This window comes from Pecten maximus, chromosome 19 (assembly GCF_902652985.1).
Source record: "Pecten maximus chromosome 19, xPecMax1.1, whole genome shotgun sequence".
NCBI classification, from domain to species: Eukaryota; Metazoa; Mollusca; class Bivalvia; order Pectinida; family Pectinidae; genus Pecten; species Pecten maximus.
Window position 1 is genome coordinate 24,802,761 of NC_047033.1, and position 16,495 is coordinate 24,819,255.

Genomic DNA, 16,495 nt, shown 5'->3' on the forward strand with positions numbered 1-16,495 from the left:
AGACACTCGGACGGTTGTCAATCCCGACCAGTCACTCGGACGGTTGTTCAACCTGACAAGACACTCGGACGGTTGTTAAAACAATGAAAAATATTAACATGCAATAAAACTATGACCGTAGAATATTTTGCTTCTAAAATTTGATTTGACTTGAATTACTAGATACATGTTCCTGCGCATGTGTACCGAAGGGTTGAGTTGTACGGGTGAGATACGGTTTTTTATCAGGCGTGTTATCGGGGACACGTTATTACCAACACTGGCAAGAAATCCACACAGGCGTATGCCTAATGCTAACTAACGCTGAGCTGCAGTTGTCGCGCTCTGATATCCTTTAGAACCTAGGTTTCCCGAAATCACCCAATCATCAGTTCAACCTCTGCACCGTAAAACACTAGTCAGATAGCGGTATCGATTGACTGAAAAAGTTCATATAGTAGCATGTTAATTAAAACAAGTGCTAGGTTTCTTCATTAGATAATTATCGTACATGTGTAAAATATGTTTCACTACTAACAAAAACACCTCAATAAACATGATTTTTGCGATACGAGATGTTCTACAACTGTTCAACTCTTCCATTGACATTTTAGTTGACTGCTGCGATATATTTTCCAACTATTCAATGTGTTGTATAAAAGACACACAAAATATTAACACGTTTCATAATAAATTCAAAGTTAGAAACAGTAGAGTTAAAGTAAGTTAACTCTGAATCATATAACTGTTTCGTCCTTCTAGGGCTCGTCAGTGATGATTAGGACCCTAAGTGTTGATGATCAGAGCGATGAAAGACAAGACTCGAAATAAATCATCAGAAATGTCAAAATCTGGATGGGGGAACAAAAACCTTAATTCAGTAAATTTTATAATTTTCATTTGTGTTTTGTTCATAATATTCAATATTTCATTACAAATGAATATCAAGTACGTTTGTGTGAATTAAATGAGACAGGCAGTTTACGTCAAACCTCTGGGACTGAACAATCCACCAGCAGTTTCTACCACCTGTAATATCTAATGATACTACGAAAATCATCTATAGATTAAAACCATGGCATTACCTATAGATATCATTGTTACATATCTTTAAAGGTTTTTTTTCTATTTAATTAATGTATCTTTCAAGTTTCACTAATTTTTAAATATGTTGTTAGTCTATAAGAATTTGAGCAATACATACTTAAGGCGATATGTCACCTACTTGACGTCTCAATGACATTGTCTACCTGAAACATCATTGGCACACTGAACGGTAGTACGTATTCATGTCAAGAGTACTTCAGACCGAAGTAGGTGGTAAAGTGTAACAGTGACAGCCATATCTAACCGATTGTTTTATCTTGTTTAAATGTTCGACAGCGCTCTCTTCATTCCGCAGGGCTCAAACTTAACAACTAGAGGAATTATTTGTCGAAATGTAATCGAGATGAGTATCTTTATTATAATTTCGGGTGAAGAATACTTGTACACAAGAAATGATATCGAATTTGGTTAAATTCAATTTGAGCGTGGATTTTCATAATAACTCTTAAAAGAGATGACAGAAAAGTTAATGTCTAATTTAAACACAACACTTAAACCGTGAGGTTTCCTTCCAATACTGAGATATGTCCATGATGTTTCTCACCAATAAAAAAAATAGCAGAAAATATTATATTGTCAAATTCTTGGTGTTTTAGTTAGATAAATAACAGATACTATTGGTGTAAAGTTCTAAATGTTTTATTGAAGTCATTAACGTAATATTTATTCGCTCTCAAACTACTACTTGTGACTAGTGATTTGGAATATCTTGTCCAGTGATGCACGGTGTAATATGCCGAAGTCCACGGTCCCTCAGTAAATCCACGTAACGCCTTGTAACATACCCTGGTCCAAAGACAGTTTAAACCCGCGGAATGTTAGCTAGGATATCGCGGTTTGTGACTGCCTTATCCGCCCGTATACTCCGCGCCCCTTAAGGAGATGTTTGGTTGATTGTTTGGTCGAGTTTTCTCCACTGTTTAGACAACCCACGACTTCAAACGAACTTGAGCGTATTAAGTACGATAACTTGTCTCAAACTCGACAAAACATTATAATACCCCCGTTTAGAAACATGGGATAAAAGTGAAGATGACATGGACAAACGTCTTTAAGGTTTTAATTAATTGTTATTTTACAGACATGAGTCTTTTAAAACAAAGTAGACAGACTTGAAGCTTACCTCGTTACATGAAATTGATAACACGCGAGCAACAATTGACGGCTTGTCTTCCGGTGTGACTGGGGTCATTCCCTAAGCATAATTTCATTTATAGATCGAACATCTGAAATACGACGGCCTGTAATGCCTTGGATAAAACACCTTAGGCTAGCTTTTATTTTCAGGGAATGTTCGTTAATTACCTTAGAAAACCTGCTTGACACCGGACTACAATTGTATATGGTGATCAGGGGTTTAGTAGTCCCATCTGTAATTGTTAAACGGGACATCGTATCAAAGCTAAATTTCCGGTGGAAGTATTTGTATAAGTTATAAGATAAACGCTTGGTTTTTTTCTCTCCATTTTTGTTTTTTGTTTGAAGGACTTTGTCAAATATAGGATGATTGGATTGTAAATTTACGGAACGAATTTAAAGTATCTTAGCAACGCCATCAAGTTTCCTCAAATTCCGAAATAGAATAGATAATTTGCTTATAGATACACCTAACGAATTGAAATTATCCAAGCAAACTACGTAGATTTTCTTGAAACTCCCACATAAAGTACTCTACGTTAAACACAATGTTCAAAACATTAGCTAATATCAAAAATTACCGGCTTATTAAAGTGATCTTCTCTTCAGTTTCTATTAAAATTTTACTCCCTATGTATGAGTTTCATTTCGTATGAAAAGATTTCCTAAAACCACGTAATAAACGAAATTCAAGCCCAAACGGAATTTTAGGCTTTTACAGTATTTTTATTTCATTCGAGTATGTCCCCTCGCTGTATAAAATTAATTATCTACAGATAATATTTACGTGTGTGATCGGCCATTGACTTATTTTACTCCTGCACTGGTTACAACTCATATATGTATGTAGAATTATCAATAGAAACGTAAAATATCTCGGAGAAATAACCTGATGTCAAAGACACACGGGCTATCTGAGGTAAGAGATAAGTGGAACTACGGAAGAGTACACACAATCTCGTGAATATATTCAAGAACAGATTACATGTTAATTAAAATGCCATGATGCCTGGGAGAAGTTCTAGACTTTAGACTTTCAACAGTTTAAATATATAATTGAAAAAAAGGTTAGTACTATCATTTTAATTCGAATAATAACATTTTCTATTTTACAATGCATATTTTTAATATCATATAGCAGTGGGAACGAGTTCATGGACACGATATAATGTATAAATAGTTATCTATTGTTCTGTTTTGTTTACGTTAAAGTGACAGCAGTTCGTTTTATACAATGTTTCCAGCCATATCAGTGTCTACAAGATTATCTGTTTTCCTGTGTTCAATTTATTTGTGACCGACAACGTGACACATTTACAATGAACCTTGTTCGATCTCTTGAAGCCGTCCATTTTGATGTCCCGTAAGTTGCTTCTGCGCTTTCCTATTGAAATCACTTTGTCTTCGTCTATGTGTTGTGTGTTGGGTGTTTTTGGTAACCTCCCAAAATGATTTACATCGATACCCTTAGTAATTTGGCGTTAACAAAGGTCTAAACGTCACAACATCTACGGGTAATTAATCAGATTGTATCATCAGGGAGTATTGATGGAAGTAATTTAGTGATGATGTATGTTAAAATAAGTATTTTCATGTATGTATTGATGATGTTGTGTACTCAACCTGGGAATATTAATATAAAACATTGATTTAACACTTAATGTAGAAATAGAACGTATTTATATATATATCTGATCAATGCGGTAGTTTTACATGAATTGGGGAAAAACAGCTAATGGCTGTTTGTCGACGGCTGATAGGTGTTTCAACGTGTCAGATTGGAATTTCATAAAAATGCAGGTAAAGCTCCATCACAAATAATAAACGACTTGATTCTATTTAAGATGAGACTATGGGTATATTACTTTATCAACGTAAAAACTGTTCTCTCCATCATTGATGTGGTTGGTATAATCTACCTCAATCAAACATTTATATTTTGATGGGGTGTTTGCCACGACATTTTCTTTTAGAAAAATTATTTATGTGTCTCAGCATTTTTGTTTTGATTGATAAACATTTCTGGAATTGTGGTCGTGCAAGGTTAATATCCTTGACCCCCCAGAATATGTTTATTACCGGAGAAGTTGTTTATTGCATTGATGGTACACCTGTGCTGGCATATTTGTACGGTATGTGGGCCTCCTGTGTAAAACGATTCGCTACACGGTATGAATATCTTTACGTTAACCTAAGGCACAATAGATTTATATCATTTTTATTTCGTAATCAAGCAAGAATAAGCAAATGTTGAATTAAAGGATATGATAATCGAGATATAAACATACAAGTAGGAATCCTAAAATAATTTTTCTTTTTCTAATCAAGCTCCGTAACACAAATTGAAATCAATTTCGCTTTCTTCCACAGTGTATAATATTGTAACGTAGAAACCGTTTATAAATTGGACTAAAAGTTTGTTCAAATGAATGACCTTGGCTTGCATTCAGAGTCACGGGATCAAGTGTGCTAAAGTCTTTAAACAACTTCTCGATAACCATTTCAGTTTTAAAGAAACCATTTCAATGTCTTTTTGTTTGTTTATATGGTATTGTAGACATCAGATCAAATATTATCTACAATTTTGGTGTTGTTTTACTCTCACTGAGTGATATAAAGTCTCATGAGCTCGGGTAACGGGCCTCTATATTTAACAGGGTAAATATCTCGTTTTGAGGAAGAATTGGAGGTCTAACCATTTTCTTCTAAATTTAAATCTGATGTATTGTGATGTATTAATATGTCTTGATAAAAAGGTGGTTGCTTCTAACATTCGATAGATTGTTTTGTCTGCACTTTCATTTTCTTTCCTTTTTCGGGCATATGCTTGTAAATAACGTTCGCTTAAATTGTACGAGAAATTTTCCATTACTAAGAGACCATTTTTACCAATTGGAATATTTCGACTGTGTCCCACAGTCTTCGTCAGCTGACGAGAAAATTCTCGTAATATTCACGATGAATGAGAACAGCATTTACAGTGTTTAAGTTTGATCTGATGCTCCCGACACTTTATCACTAGCCCTCCACCTCTTGGTTGCGAATTCGAAACCCACGTGGGGCAGTTGCCAGGTACTGACTGTAGGTCGGTGGTTTTTCTCCGGGTTCTCCGGCATTCCCTCCACCTCCAAAACCAGGCACGTACTTAAATGACCCTGGCTGTTAATAGGACGTTAAACAAAATAAACCAAACCAAACTGATGTGCTATTCCTGGACTAGATGGCTGGCGTGAATGACACGGTCATCACTGCGAAACACCTGGTCGGATTCTGGGATAAATTTAGGGTGTTGTTTAAACAGCTGCATGTTCTTGATGTTTATGCCACCAAATTAAATGAAACAGTGACTATAACGAGTTGTTCAATGCAAATATTGCTAATAGAAGTTGCGCAGAATCTGCTCAAAAATGTACAAAATACTGAACATTTTGTACAAGTGAGATTTGCTGTGCACAGTTCTTGATATAAAATACAATTGTAGTCTGTATCGAAGGAAATTTCATTTCAGTTTAAATAGAACAATTAGTGTGAGATCTCAAAGTTACATACTTTAATTCGAAACTAAAACCTTAGTTATAATTTATGTTAGATAGATTGCGATTCTGATACTGTACTGCAGTGTGCGTTCGACCCCAATAGACAGGTTAAGAAAGTTGTGGAGAGTATCGAGTTTCCTTAATACCTGTACATAAGGTATCCATGAACAGTATTGAGAGAGATTATTGGGCAAAATATTTTCTAGAAGTTTATATAAAAGGTGAAAAGGACAATACATTACTGTATTCTTGGCTACAGATATATAAATAACACCCCAATAAACAGACGGGAGTTTGTACCACACCGATCTTAAAAAATATATTATAAAATCTTATTTAAGTATTCTTATTGATAAAAACACCTGGACAGACAAGCTGTTGATATGTGGACAGAAGGCCGCGTCTCGCCTCCCGTTCAATGCTGAACATTTATTCTCGTCTGTGTAGTAGTGATTTGTTTTTCTATCTCATGCAGTAATTATGATTGACGTTAAGAATTAATTACTAACATTGGTAAGCTCACAACTGCATTCTTTACCTTGAAGCTAACCATAATGTGCCAAGTTCGTTTTTCACTGTCGTATCTGAGACTTTCGAATGGCCTATAAGTACACCACGGAATGCTTTGACTTATCAGTCACAAGGAATCCAAGGGAATGTGTGCTGGGAGTGAGATCTAAATATGTCAACTCCGTCCCTAGTTAATGCGTCAATTATTTTCGTTTCATTATGCTGATGAATAGTTAGCTTTCAAATCATTGATACTAATTTGTAGATTCTATCAAATCAACAACTGATCCACAGTTCGGCAGTATTGAACAGACCTACATCCTATCCACAGTTCGGCATCAATGAACAGACCTACATCTGATCCACAGTTCGGTAGTAATGAACAGACCTACATCTGATCCACACTTCGGTAGTAATGAACAGACCTACATCTGATCCACAGTTCGGTAGTAATGAACAAACCTACATCTGATCCACAGTTCGGTAGTAATGAACAGACCTACATCTGATCCACAGTTCGGTAGTATTGAACAGACCTACATCTAATCCACAGTTCGGCAGTAATAAACAGACCTACATCTAATCCACAGTTCGGCAGTAATAAACAGACCTACATCTGATCCACAGTTCGGTAGTAATGAACAGACCTACATCTATTCCACAGTTCGGCATTAATGAACAGACCTACAACTGATCCACAGTTCGGTAGTATTGAACAGACCTACATCTGATCCACAGTTCGGCAGTAATAAACAGACCTACATCTGATCCACAGTTCGGTAGTAATGAACAGACCTACAACTGAACCACAGTTCGGCATTAATGAACAGACCTACATCTGATCCACAGTTCGGTAGTAATGAACAGACCTACATCTGATCCACAGTTCGGCAGTAATGAACAGACCTACATCTATTCCACAGTTCGGCATAAATGAACAGACCTACATCTGATCCACAGTTCGGTAGTAATGAACAGACCTACATCTAATCAACAGTTCGGCAGTAATGAACAGACCTATACATCTGACCCACAGTTCGGCATTAATGAACAGACCTACATCTGATCCACAGTTCGGCATTAATGAACAGACCTACTTCTGATCCACAGTTCGGCAGTAATGAACAGACCTACATCTGACCCACAGTTCGGTAGTAATGAACAGACCTACTTCTGATCCACAGTTCGGCAGTAATGAACAGACCTATACATCTGACCCACAGTTCGGTAGTAATGAACAGACCTACATCTGATCCACAGTTCGGTAGTTATGAAAATAATTTAATACCTATTTTACAAAAATTGCGAAACAAGATATAACCTTTATTTAAAGTGTTGTTGGCCCGCACAGAAGTGTGCAAGGGGTCTATTGGGGGAGAGAACTGGAGTACCCGGAGAAAACCCACGTTGTCGAACAGATGACGTCATATACCTTTACGCGTACCGATTCGGGAATCGAACCCCGGCCGCATAGATGAAAGGCAAGTGTGTTACATCTGTGCCGCCCTACCAAATCAATATAGATGGCGGCTAATCACGAGGACAGCACTCGAAAATACTCAATAAATCATTGTGACAGGATCTCAGGCCGTGCTAAGAAAACATATGCAATGATGTAACGCATTTCTACAAAGTGAATTTGAATTTGACAAGAAATCAGTAACATTACAGTGATACGAATAAGTCAATGTCTTTTATGCAAAGGATGGAAAGGATATTATCGGTGCCTACAACATGATTTGTGGTGCCATATAGAGGGTATCTGTCATCACGTTGTTAGGGTTTCTGACCCAGTAAATATTTACTAGTCCTTCGTACCCCACAGCTCGATTCTCCCAACAAGGTCTGACCTACAACTGCCACATCGTATACGCTAACAGTCTGATGCATGCACATTTTTTCATACATCAAAACTAAGTATTGCTTGGAATGTGATAAGCATGTTGTGGACCGGCTCTATTAGGCGAAGCGTTGTAACCGACAACTGTCAGAATAGCTGTAAGATGGGAGTTTTCATATCGAGTAACGAAGGTTTTATGATGCTGACCTTTGACCCGTAGTAGACAGATAGAGTTTGGAAGGTACATTTCTATGTAATACACATTACTTACTTAGATATACAACGACAATGGCAGCGCGTTATAAAATCTCACAGATAATCCGTAAACATTTAAACTGAGAACACATGAATACCGTACAAATAAAATGCCTAAAAAAGAAAAGTTTGTTTCATTTAAATAATATTGTTTTAATTTTCTGGTCGGCTTATATTTGATCTGTAATAGACTTTGGCAACTAATTAAAACAAACCTGATGACATTGTGGTATATCGATGTTTCTATGTAATGATTTGGGAAAAGACTACACTTGTAAACTTAGTAATTAAGTATCCTATCCTCCAAAAACACAAACTTGCTGATTTATTTATTTATTATTTTTGTTGTCAAATCTACAAACGTTTTAATTGCAAAGAATAATGTATGTCATAAGTAGATCTCTTAATAGAGAGAATAAACTATTTATGTATAGGAAATTGAAGCAGGAATTTCAATTGGAAATATATTTATATAAAATTTGCGACGTGAATCTCTTTCAGCGTGACTTAGAGTTTGCCAAATGGATCGAATAAATAACATCCCAAGACACTAGGAGAGATTTATTGAAAATAAATTTCTCTTTTCTTCTTCTATAAATATCCTGTATATGACCAATTAGAGAATTGCTTATCGGTAAAATGAAAAGGAATGTTCCAGAAGAAGGAAATCTTATTATCATTTTGTCACCTAATAACTGTTATTGTACGAAAAATATGTCTATTCATAAAACAATCTTTAGAGCCGAGGAGAGTTGTTACCAGTATGATATAATATTTTACTTATATTGTTGAGCCGCTATGTATGTTTGTATATAATTGCCATCAAATTACTTATGTAAATAAAATTGTGAAGAAAACATTTGAAATTGAATTAAAATTAATTATACAGTGCCAGACTGAATATTGTATATGGACGTATATTATTGTCTATAAATAGTACCGATATCAATGTGTCGATTTCCCGGCCATTTATTTACTCTCGGACCTTATCAATAAATCACTGAGAAGTTACGAACGGACATTTCGACCTTTTGTCATGCAGTGATGTAAACAGATCGAGCAGTGATGCCTAGTTATTAATGGGCGCAGAAATGGCTGGTACAGCTACAACATCACGGACACTGTTACTGGCGATGTTCCGCGATAAAAATAATGTACGAGGGGCCTAGCATACTGTACATGTACATCGGTTCATTGTGTAGGAGAACCCGTGAAGGGAGGAGGGTGTGAAGGGGGGAGGTAAGGGATAGTTCAATATGTCTCTCCACATAACCTCGTACTACAAGTTTCAAAAACAGTATTTACTTCCAATCCTGCGAAGCTCTGTCAACACTGCTAAGTTTTACTGTGTAAACATTTAGATTTGTTTATATAAATCAAGGTCTCGTTTTGTTTTGAGACGGAAAATATTTCATTCCGAGTCGCGTGCCTTCCCTGCCTCACCGCACCTATCACTGCCTCGTCATCGGTCACGTGATGTGTCATGTAGTATTTCGCGCCATAATGAATTATGGCACGTGTATGAGTTATGTCGTCTGTTACAATCACGCTGTGAACAGACAAAAAAACATGTACCTATGCATTCTCCCCGTCAGAAATAATGTTGAATATTATTATTCAGATCTGTATTATTTATGAAAGTAATAATTATGGCGCAGTTCGCTTGCTGTAACAACTCTGAATATCATACGCGCTACAGTATTCATTTCGAAAAAAAAAAATGAAAGAAGACATTAATCAAAATCTGTTTTCGATTTGATATTGCTGCAAGCTATTTTTTAAGTGTAGCCTGCATTTTTTAGTCACCGTTACTTAAATTGAATCCCTATGGGGGTGGGCAATAAATTTGATTAATTCAGCAGAAATGGCGAAATAAAATGATGAAAAATGTAATGCTAATGAGCTGAAATATACATGAACTACAGTTTTTATACGCTCTTTATCTCATTTCTCCATATGTACATATGTATCTGTTAAACTGATTTTAAAAATCTCAATGGTTTGTACAAGGGCGTGCATTGTTTGTGTGTTATAGCTATGGGCCACTGAGGCCGACTACAGGTATAGTGGCGAACCTGTCCTTAACAACTTACCAGGAGACTTAACATATATATTACACGAGAAACAAATCCTCGTTTCCTGCTGATAGCGTCTATCTCTAGTTATGACGATAAGCGATAGCGACAAAAGTAGAAAGCCCTCGTGTTTTCTATGTTAGTGTTAGCGTAGCACACAGTTGTGTGTGTTACAGTTTTAGCGCCACAAGTGGTGCCGGATACGATTACAAAACAGAGTACTAGCTTTGGTAAAAGGTCTCCCTGGTGTTTTTGCTTTCGCCTATAGCTATCTCCAGACTTCCTGTTGTCTCACCTTTCGTCCTGCTGTCTCCAGACTTCCTGTTTCTCCTTTCGTCTTGTTGTCTCCTGACTTCCTGTTTCTCCTTTCGTCCTGCTGTCTCCTGACTTCCTGTTTCCCCTTTCGTCTTGCTGTCTCCTGACTTCCTGTTGTCTCACCTTTCGTCCTGCTGTCTCCTGACTTCCTGTTTCCCCTTGCGTCTTGTTGTCTCCTGACTTCCGGTTGTTTCTCTTTCGTCTTGTCTCCTGACGTCAAGTTGTTTCCACCTTTCGTCCTGCTGTCTCCTGACTTCCTGTTATTCCTTTCGTCTTGCTGTCACCTGACTTCCTGTCTCTGCTTTCGTCTTGCTGTCTCCTGACTTCCTGTTTCTCCTTTCGTCTTGCTGACTCTTGACTTCCTGTTTCTGCTTTCGTCTTGCTGTCTCCTGACTTCCTGTTTCCCCTTTCGTCTTGCTGTCTCCTGACTTCCTGTTGTTTTTCTTTCGTCTTGCTGTCTCCTGACTTCCTGTTTCTCCTTTCGTCTTGCTGTCTCCTGACTTCCTGTTTCTCCTTCGTCTTGCCGTCTCCTGACTTCCTGTTTCCCCTTTCGTCTTGCTGTCTCCTGACTTCCTGTTTCTCCTTTCGTCTTGCTGTCTCCTGACTTCCTGTTTCTTCTTTCGTCTTGTTGTCTCCTGACTTCCTGTTGTTTTTCTTTCGTCTTGCTGTCTCCTGATTTCCTGTTGTTTTTCTTTCGTCTTGCTGTCTCCTGACTTCCAGTTTCTCCTTTTGTCTTGCTGTCTCCTGACTTCCTGTTTCTCATTTCGTCTTGCTGTCTCCTGACTTCCTGTTGTCTCACCTTTCGTCTTGCTGTCTCCTGACTTCCTGTTTCTCATTTCGTCTTGCTGTCTCCTGACTTCCTGTTGTCTCACCTTTCGTCTTGCTGTCTCCAGACTTCCTGTTGTCTCACCTTTCGTCCTGCTGTCTCCTGACTTCCTGTTTCTCATTTCGTCGTGCTGTCTCCAGAATTCCTGTTGTCTCACCTTTCGTCCTGCTGTCTCCTGACTTCCTGTTTCTCCTTTCGTCTTGCTGTCTCCTGACTTCCTGTCACTCCTTTCGTCTTGCTGTCTCCTGACTTCCTGTTTCTCCTTTCGTCTTACTGTCTCCCGACTTCCTGTCTCTTCTTTCGTCTTGCTGTCTCCTGACTTCCTGTTGTTTTATCATTTCGTCTTGCTGTCTTCGACTTCCGGTTATTTCTCCATTCGACATAAGACATTACTACAAAATACAAACAATAATTTAGTTTAGAAATAATCAAATAATGAAAACCTTTCTAACTGAATGATATATGATTTTAGATCATCCCTACCCCTTAAATTTCTTTCACTTTCATCCATTATCCTTCAGAATCAATCAAACGGAACAGTTTGGCATGCATGGTGACACTGGTCATATACAAAGACATGGTATGCTAATTCTTTGAGCGTATTATCTGTATAATCTGACTAAATTGTTTTCTGTTGTAATATAAATAACACCTTTTCGTTACAGGTTGTTCGAAGCAACGTCAACACCACGTGCAAGTGTCATGGCGTCTCGGGATCATGCACGGTCCGCACGTGCTGGCAACAACTCTCTCCATTCCACAAGATTGGTAATATTTTAAAAAGGAAGTACGAACGCGCAGTGAAAGTCGAAGTTGATAATAACATATCATATGGAAAATATGAATTACCAAAAGGGGACATATCTAATGCAATTCGCCCCAGTCCGTTTTTAAGTGCGTACGGAAGCAGCATGGTGTATATGGACGATTCGCCGAGTTATTGTTCCCGGAGTAGATACTCATTGGGCACAACCGGAAGGGAGTGTGACAAAGACAGGAACTGTGACGCCATATGTTGTGGGCGTGGCTACAATGTGCAAACAAAGGCGTATAACCGGTCCTGCGCATGTCAGGTAGTTTGGTGTTGTGACTTCCACTGTAAACAATGTCTGTTTGAAGAAGAAGTCTACTTGTGTAAATAAAATGGAGAAAATAAATGTCTCATGTAACTAATGTATTGAACAGACGATACAAAACGACAAACTACATGTGTTTTTTGTCAAGTGCTATGCACCAATCTACGCTTTGCCTGATGAATGTAACTCACGGCACCAACGACATCATCTGTACACAACAGACAGATTATCAGCATTGCCTGGTCCCCAAAATACATTTACTGTGCATCGTCGCTTTAACTGGAAATATCCTTTGATATATATATATATACATACATTTATTTATTTTTGAATACTAGGCTAAACAAATGAGAAATTGGTACATACATTTAACATGACTATGCGTGCAAAGAAATTCACTTGTAAATCCGTCATTTCAAGAAAATATCTAAATCATTTTTAGTATGGATCATAAGGAAAGCGTGTATATTTAACTATACGATATAGGTAATATTAGATGTAGGTCACACCTTGTATGTATCGCAGACGTTTTCAAATATTTGTATTCTGTAAATATAGTGTATAATTTATGCCACAATGATAACCATGTACAAAATTTTGTTTTCTTACTAAGCAACGAACATAAATGTGCTCATTTGTCCTACAAAACCTTATAGTGCTTAATCCGTTTAAATACGCCTTTTAACTGTCTATCAACATGTTTTCTTTTACATTGATTTTCGTATATACACAGTGCTTGTTAGAATGTTCATACGTATTCATTTATATTTCACGCGCTTCATTTATGTTTAAGAGTAGGCCACTGTTCTGCCAATGTAATAAGCAAATATACATGTAGATTTCTTTAACTTAGGTGTGATCTGATAATGAGTTATGATCTGGCACTGAAAAATGACATGATATGGTAAATTTTCATTTTGACTTTAGAAAGATTCTTTTTGATTACCTATATTATGTTATTGACTTTAGAAAAATTCTTTTTGATTTCTTATATCATGCTAATTTTAACTTGTGCGCAATATTATTTCAAAACTATGAAGAAAGTATACTTTGTCCCAAGTTTTCGCGACTACTCATTGATAATATCATTTAAACGCTCAGAACAACACAATGGTATCAGTTTGTTAACTATCGAATAACAACGAATAGTATCTCAATGATACACGTTTCAATTACAATCATTGTAGCTAGTTCAAAAGCTTCCAAGAAATTTTTTATGTAGGACCAACGTAGGACGCCCTGTCGATAATATGGGAGAAGTGCCTTTTCGTGTAGCGTCAAACAGCGTCAAACAGATTATGTTGCCTATCGTTTTCAAGCGTCCAACAGGTTCAATGTCTCTCTGTTTGTGTAGCGTCCAACAGGTTCAATCGCTCTCTGTTTGTCTAGCGTCCAACAGGTTCAATCTCTCTCTGTTTGTGTAACGTCCAACAGGTTCAATCGCTCTCTGTTTGTCTAGCGTCCAACAGGTTCAATCGCTCATTGTTTGTCTAGCGTCCAACAGGTTCAATATCTTTCTGTCTGTGTAGCGTCCAGCATGTTCAATCTCTCTCTGTTTGTGTAACGTCCAACAGGTTCAATCGCTCTTTGTTTGTGTAGCGTCCAACGTGTTCAATCTCTCTCTGTCTGTGTAGCGTCCAACATGTTCAATCTCTCTCTGTTTGTGTAGCGTCCAACAGGTTCAATCGCTCTCTGTTTGTGTAACGTCCAACAGGTTCAATTGCTCTCTGTTTGTCTAGCGTCCAACGTGTTCAATCTCTCTCTGTTTGTGTAGCGTCCAACAGGTTTAATCGCTCTCTGTTTGTGTAGTGTCCAACAGGTTCAATCGCTCTCTGTTTGTGTAGCGTCCAACAGGTTCAATCACTCTCTGTTTGTGTAGCGTCCAACAGGTTCAATCACTCTCTGTTTGTGTAGCGTCCAACAGGTTCAATCTCTCTCTGTTTGTGTTGCGTCCAACAGGTTTAATCGCTCTCTGTTTGTGTAGCGTCCAACAGGTTCAATCGCTCTCTGTTTGTGTAGCGTCCAACAGGTTCAATCACTCTCTGTTTGTGTAGCGTCCAACAGGTTCAATCACTCTCTGTTTGTGTAGCGTCCAACAGGTTCAATCTCTCTCTATTTGTCTAGCGTCCAACAGGTTCAATCACTCTCTGTTTGTGTGGCGTCCAACAAGTTCAATAGCTCTCTGTTTGTCTAGTTTCCAGCAAGTTCAATCACTCCGTGTTTGTGTGGCGTCCAACAGGTTCAATCGCTCTCTGTTTGTCTAGCGTCCAGCAGGTTCAATCACTCTCTGTTTGTCTAGTGTCCAACAGGTTCAATCTCTCTCTATTTGTCTAGCGTCCAACAGGTTCAATCACTCTCTGTTTGTGTGGCGTCCAACAAGTTCAATAGCTCTCTGTTTGTCTAGTTTCCAGCAAGTTCAATCACTCCGTGTTTGTGTGGCGTCCAACAGGTTCAATAGCTCTCTGTTTGTCTAGCGTCCAGCAGGTTCAATCGCTCTCTGTTTGTGTTGAGTCAAACAGGTTCAATCGCGGCGTCTTTGGCTTGGTAAAGAAAATCAAGAAATTGACAATGATGTGTTGTCATAGTTATTTATGATTCAATTTTCTAAATGCCAAATTGAGGTTTTCGCTCAATTCAACCTCACGATAGTTATATATTATTAATTTGATGCTTTTTGTAATACAAAATTATCACCTTCGTCAAATTACCGTTTGCTGTTAAACCGGCATAAATTGTCAACTGTACTTAGTAATAGGCGCATCTGTGCTGTCATTGAACCGTTATTGGCCTTGTTTGATGAAATATACAATGTATTGTGTGGTAATAATAAACTTTATGACGTACCTGTTAAATGTATAGTAATAGTGAAAACATATAATCAGCCCATCAAGGACATTATAGCTTAATTATCTTTGAATCATTAATTTATTCATTGTGTTGACCATCATACCTGTAACTAAATTAACAAAGGATTCGTGTCAGAAACGACTGTGATATATTCATCTCTTCGTGTCCTCATATCATACATGTATGTACATGTATATTATATTTATAACAAACAAACAATACATTTGATAATTTATCATCTAGAAGATTTGTCTCCCTTTAATAATAACAAAAGATTTCTATTATGTTATGATGACAATAATAGATACAATATCGTTTTATTACGCTCCCACTGCAAAGAACAATTTGTTTGTCAACATTTTCATAATCATGCCTTAATTTGTCTGAAGTGATGCTGGATATTACATCAACATAACTGGAATAAATAGATACACACGGCCTTTTTGGATTTTTTTGCTACTTATATGAAAGTTTTTGATCAGTACCGACATATGATACCAGACAGATTTATAACACTGGACGGCCATATTTACCTGACCAGTACCCTGACATCCTATTACTAGGTAGATTAAGCGCCACATACACGTCATTTTGGGGTCGTGGTGGCCGAGTGGTTAAGGTGTCCCAACACTTTATCACTAGCCCTCCACCTCTGGGTTGCGAGTTCGAAATCTACGTGGGGCAGTTGCCAGGTACTGACCGTAGGTCGGTGGTTTTTTTCCGGGTACTCCGGCTTTCCTCCACCTCCAAAACCTGGCATGTCCTTAAATGACCCTGGCTGTTAATAGGACGTTAAACAAAAACAAATCAAATTATGCCATTAATTTGATGTCCTCAAAAAGCAATATCTTTTGACTGACGATTATTATTCAATGTTAAAATAGTAACATTTTTTCAAGCACTCGAGTGCATGTTTCTTACACCATATTCTCTGTGATTGCTAAGTTTTCAACAGACTAGATTACAAATGCAATGTTTATGTACTTTGTCAG

General features: G+C 37.6%; 1 protein-coding gene across 3 annotated transcripts in view; it reads left to right on the forward strand.

Annotated features, from left to right (window-relative positions):
- The window catches only part of LOC117317780 (protein Wnt-9a-like), a 58,033-nt gene extending 42,322 nt beyond the window's left edge, over positions 1-15,711 (forward strand). For all 3 annotated transcript variants that reach the window (XM_033872709.1, XM_033872708.1, XM_033872710.1), the window contains one exon: positions 12,246-15,711. In XM_033872709.1, coding sequence (XP_033728600.1) covers positions 12,246-12,722 — 477 coding nt within the window. In that variant the 3' untranslated portion in view covers positions 12,723-15,711. The remainder of the gene's footprint in view (positions 1-12,245) is intronic.
- Positions 15,712-16,495: the final 784 nt, after the last annotated feature.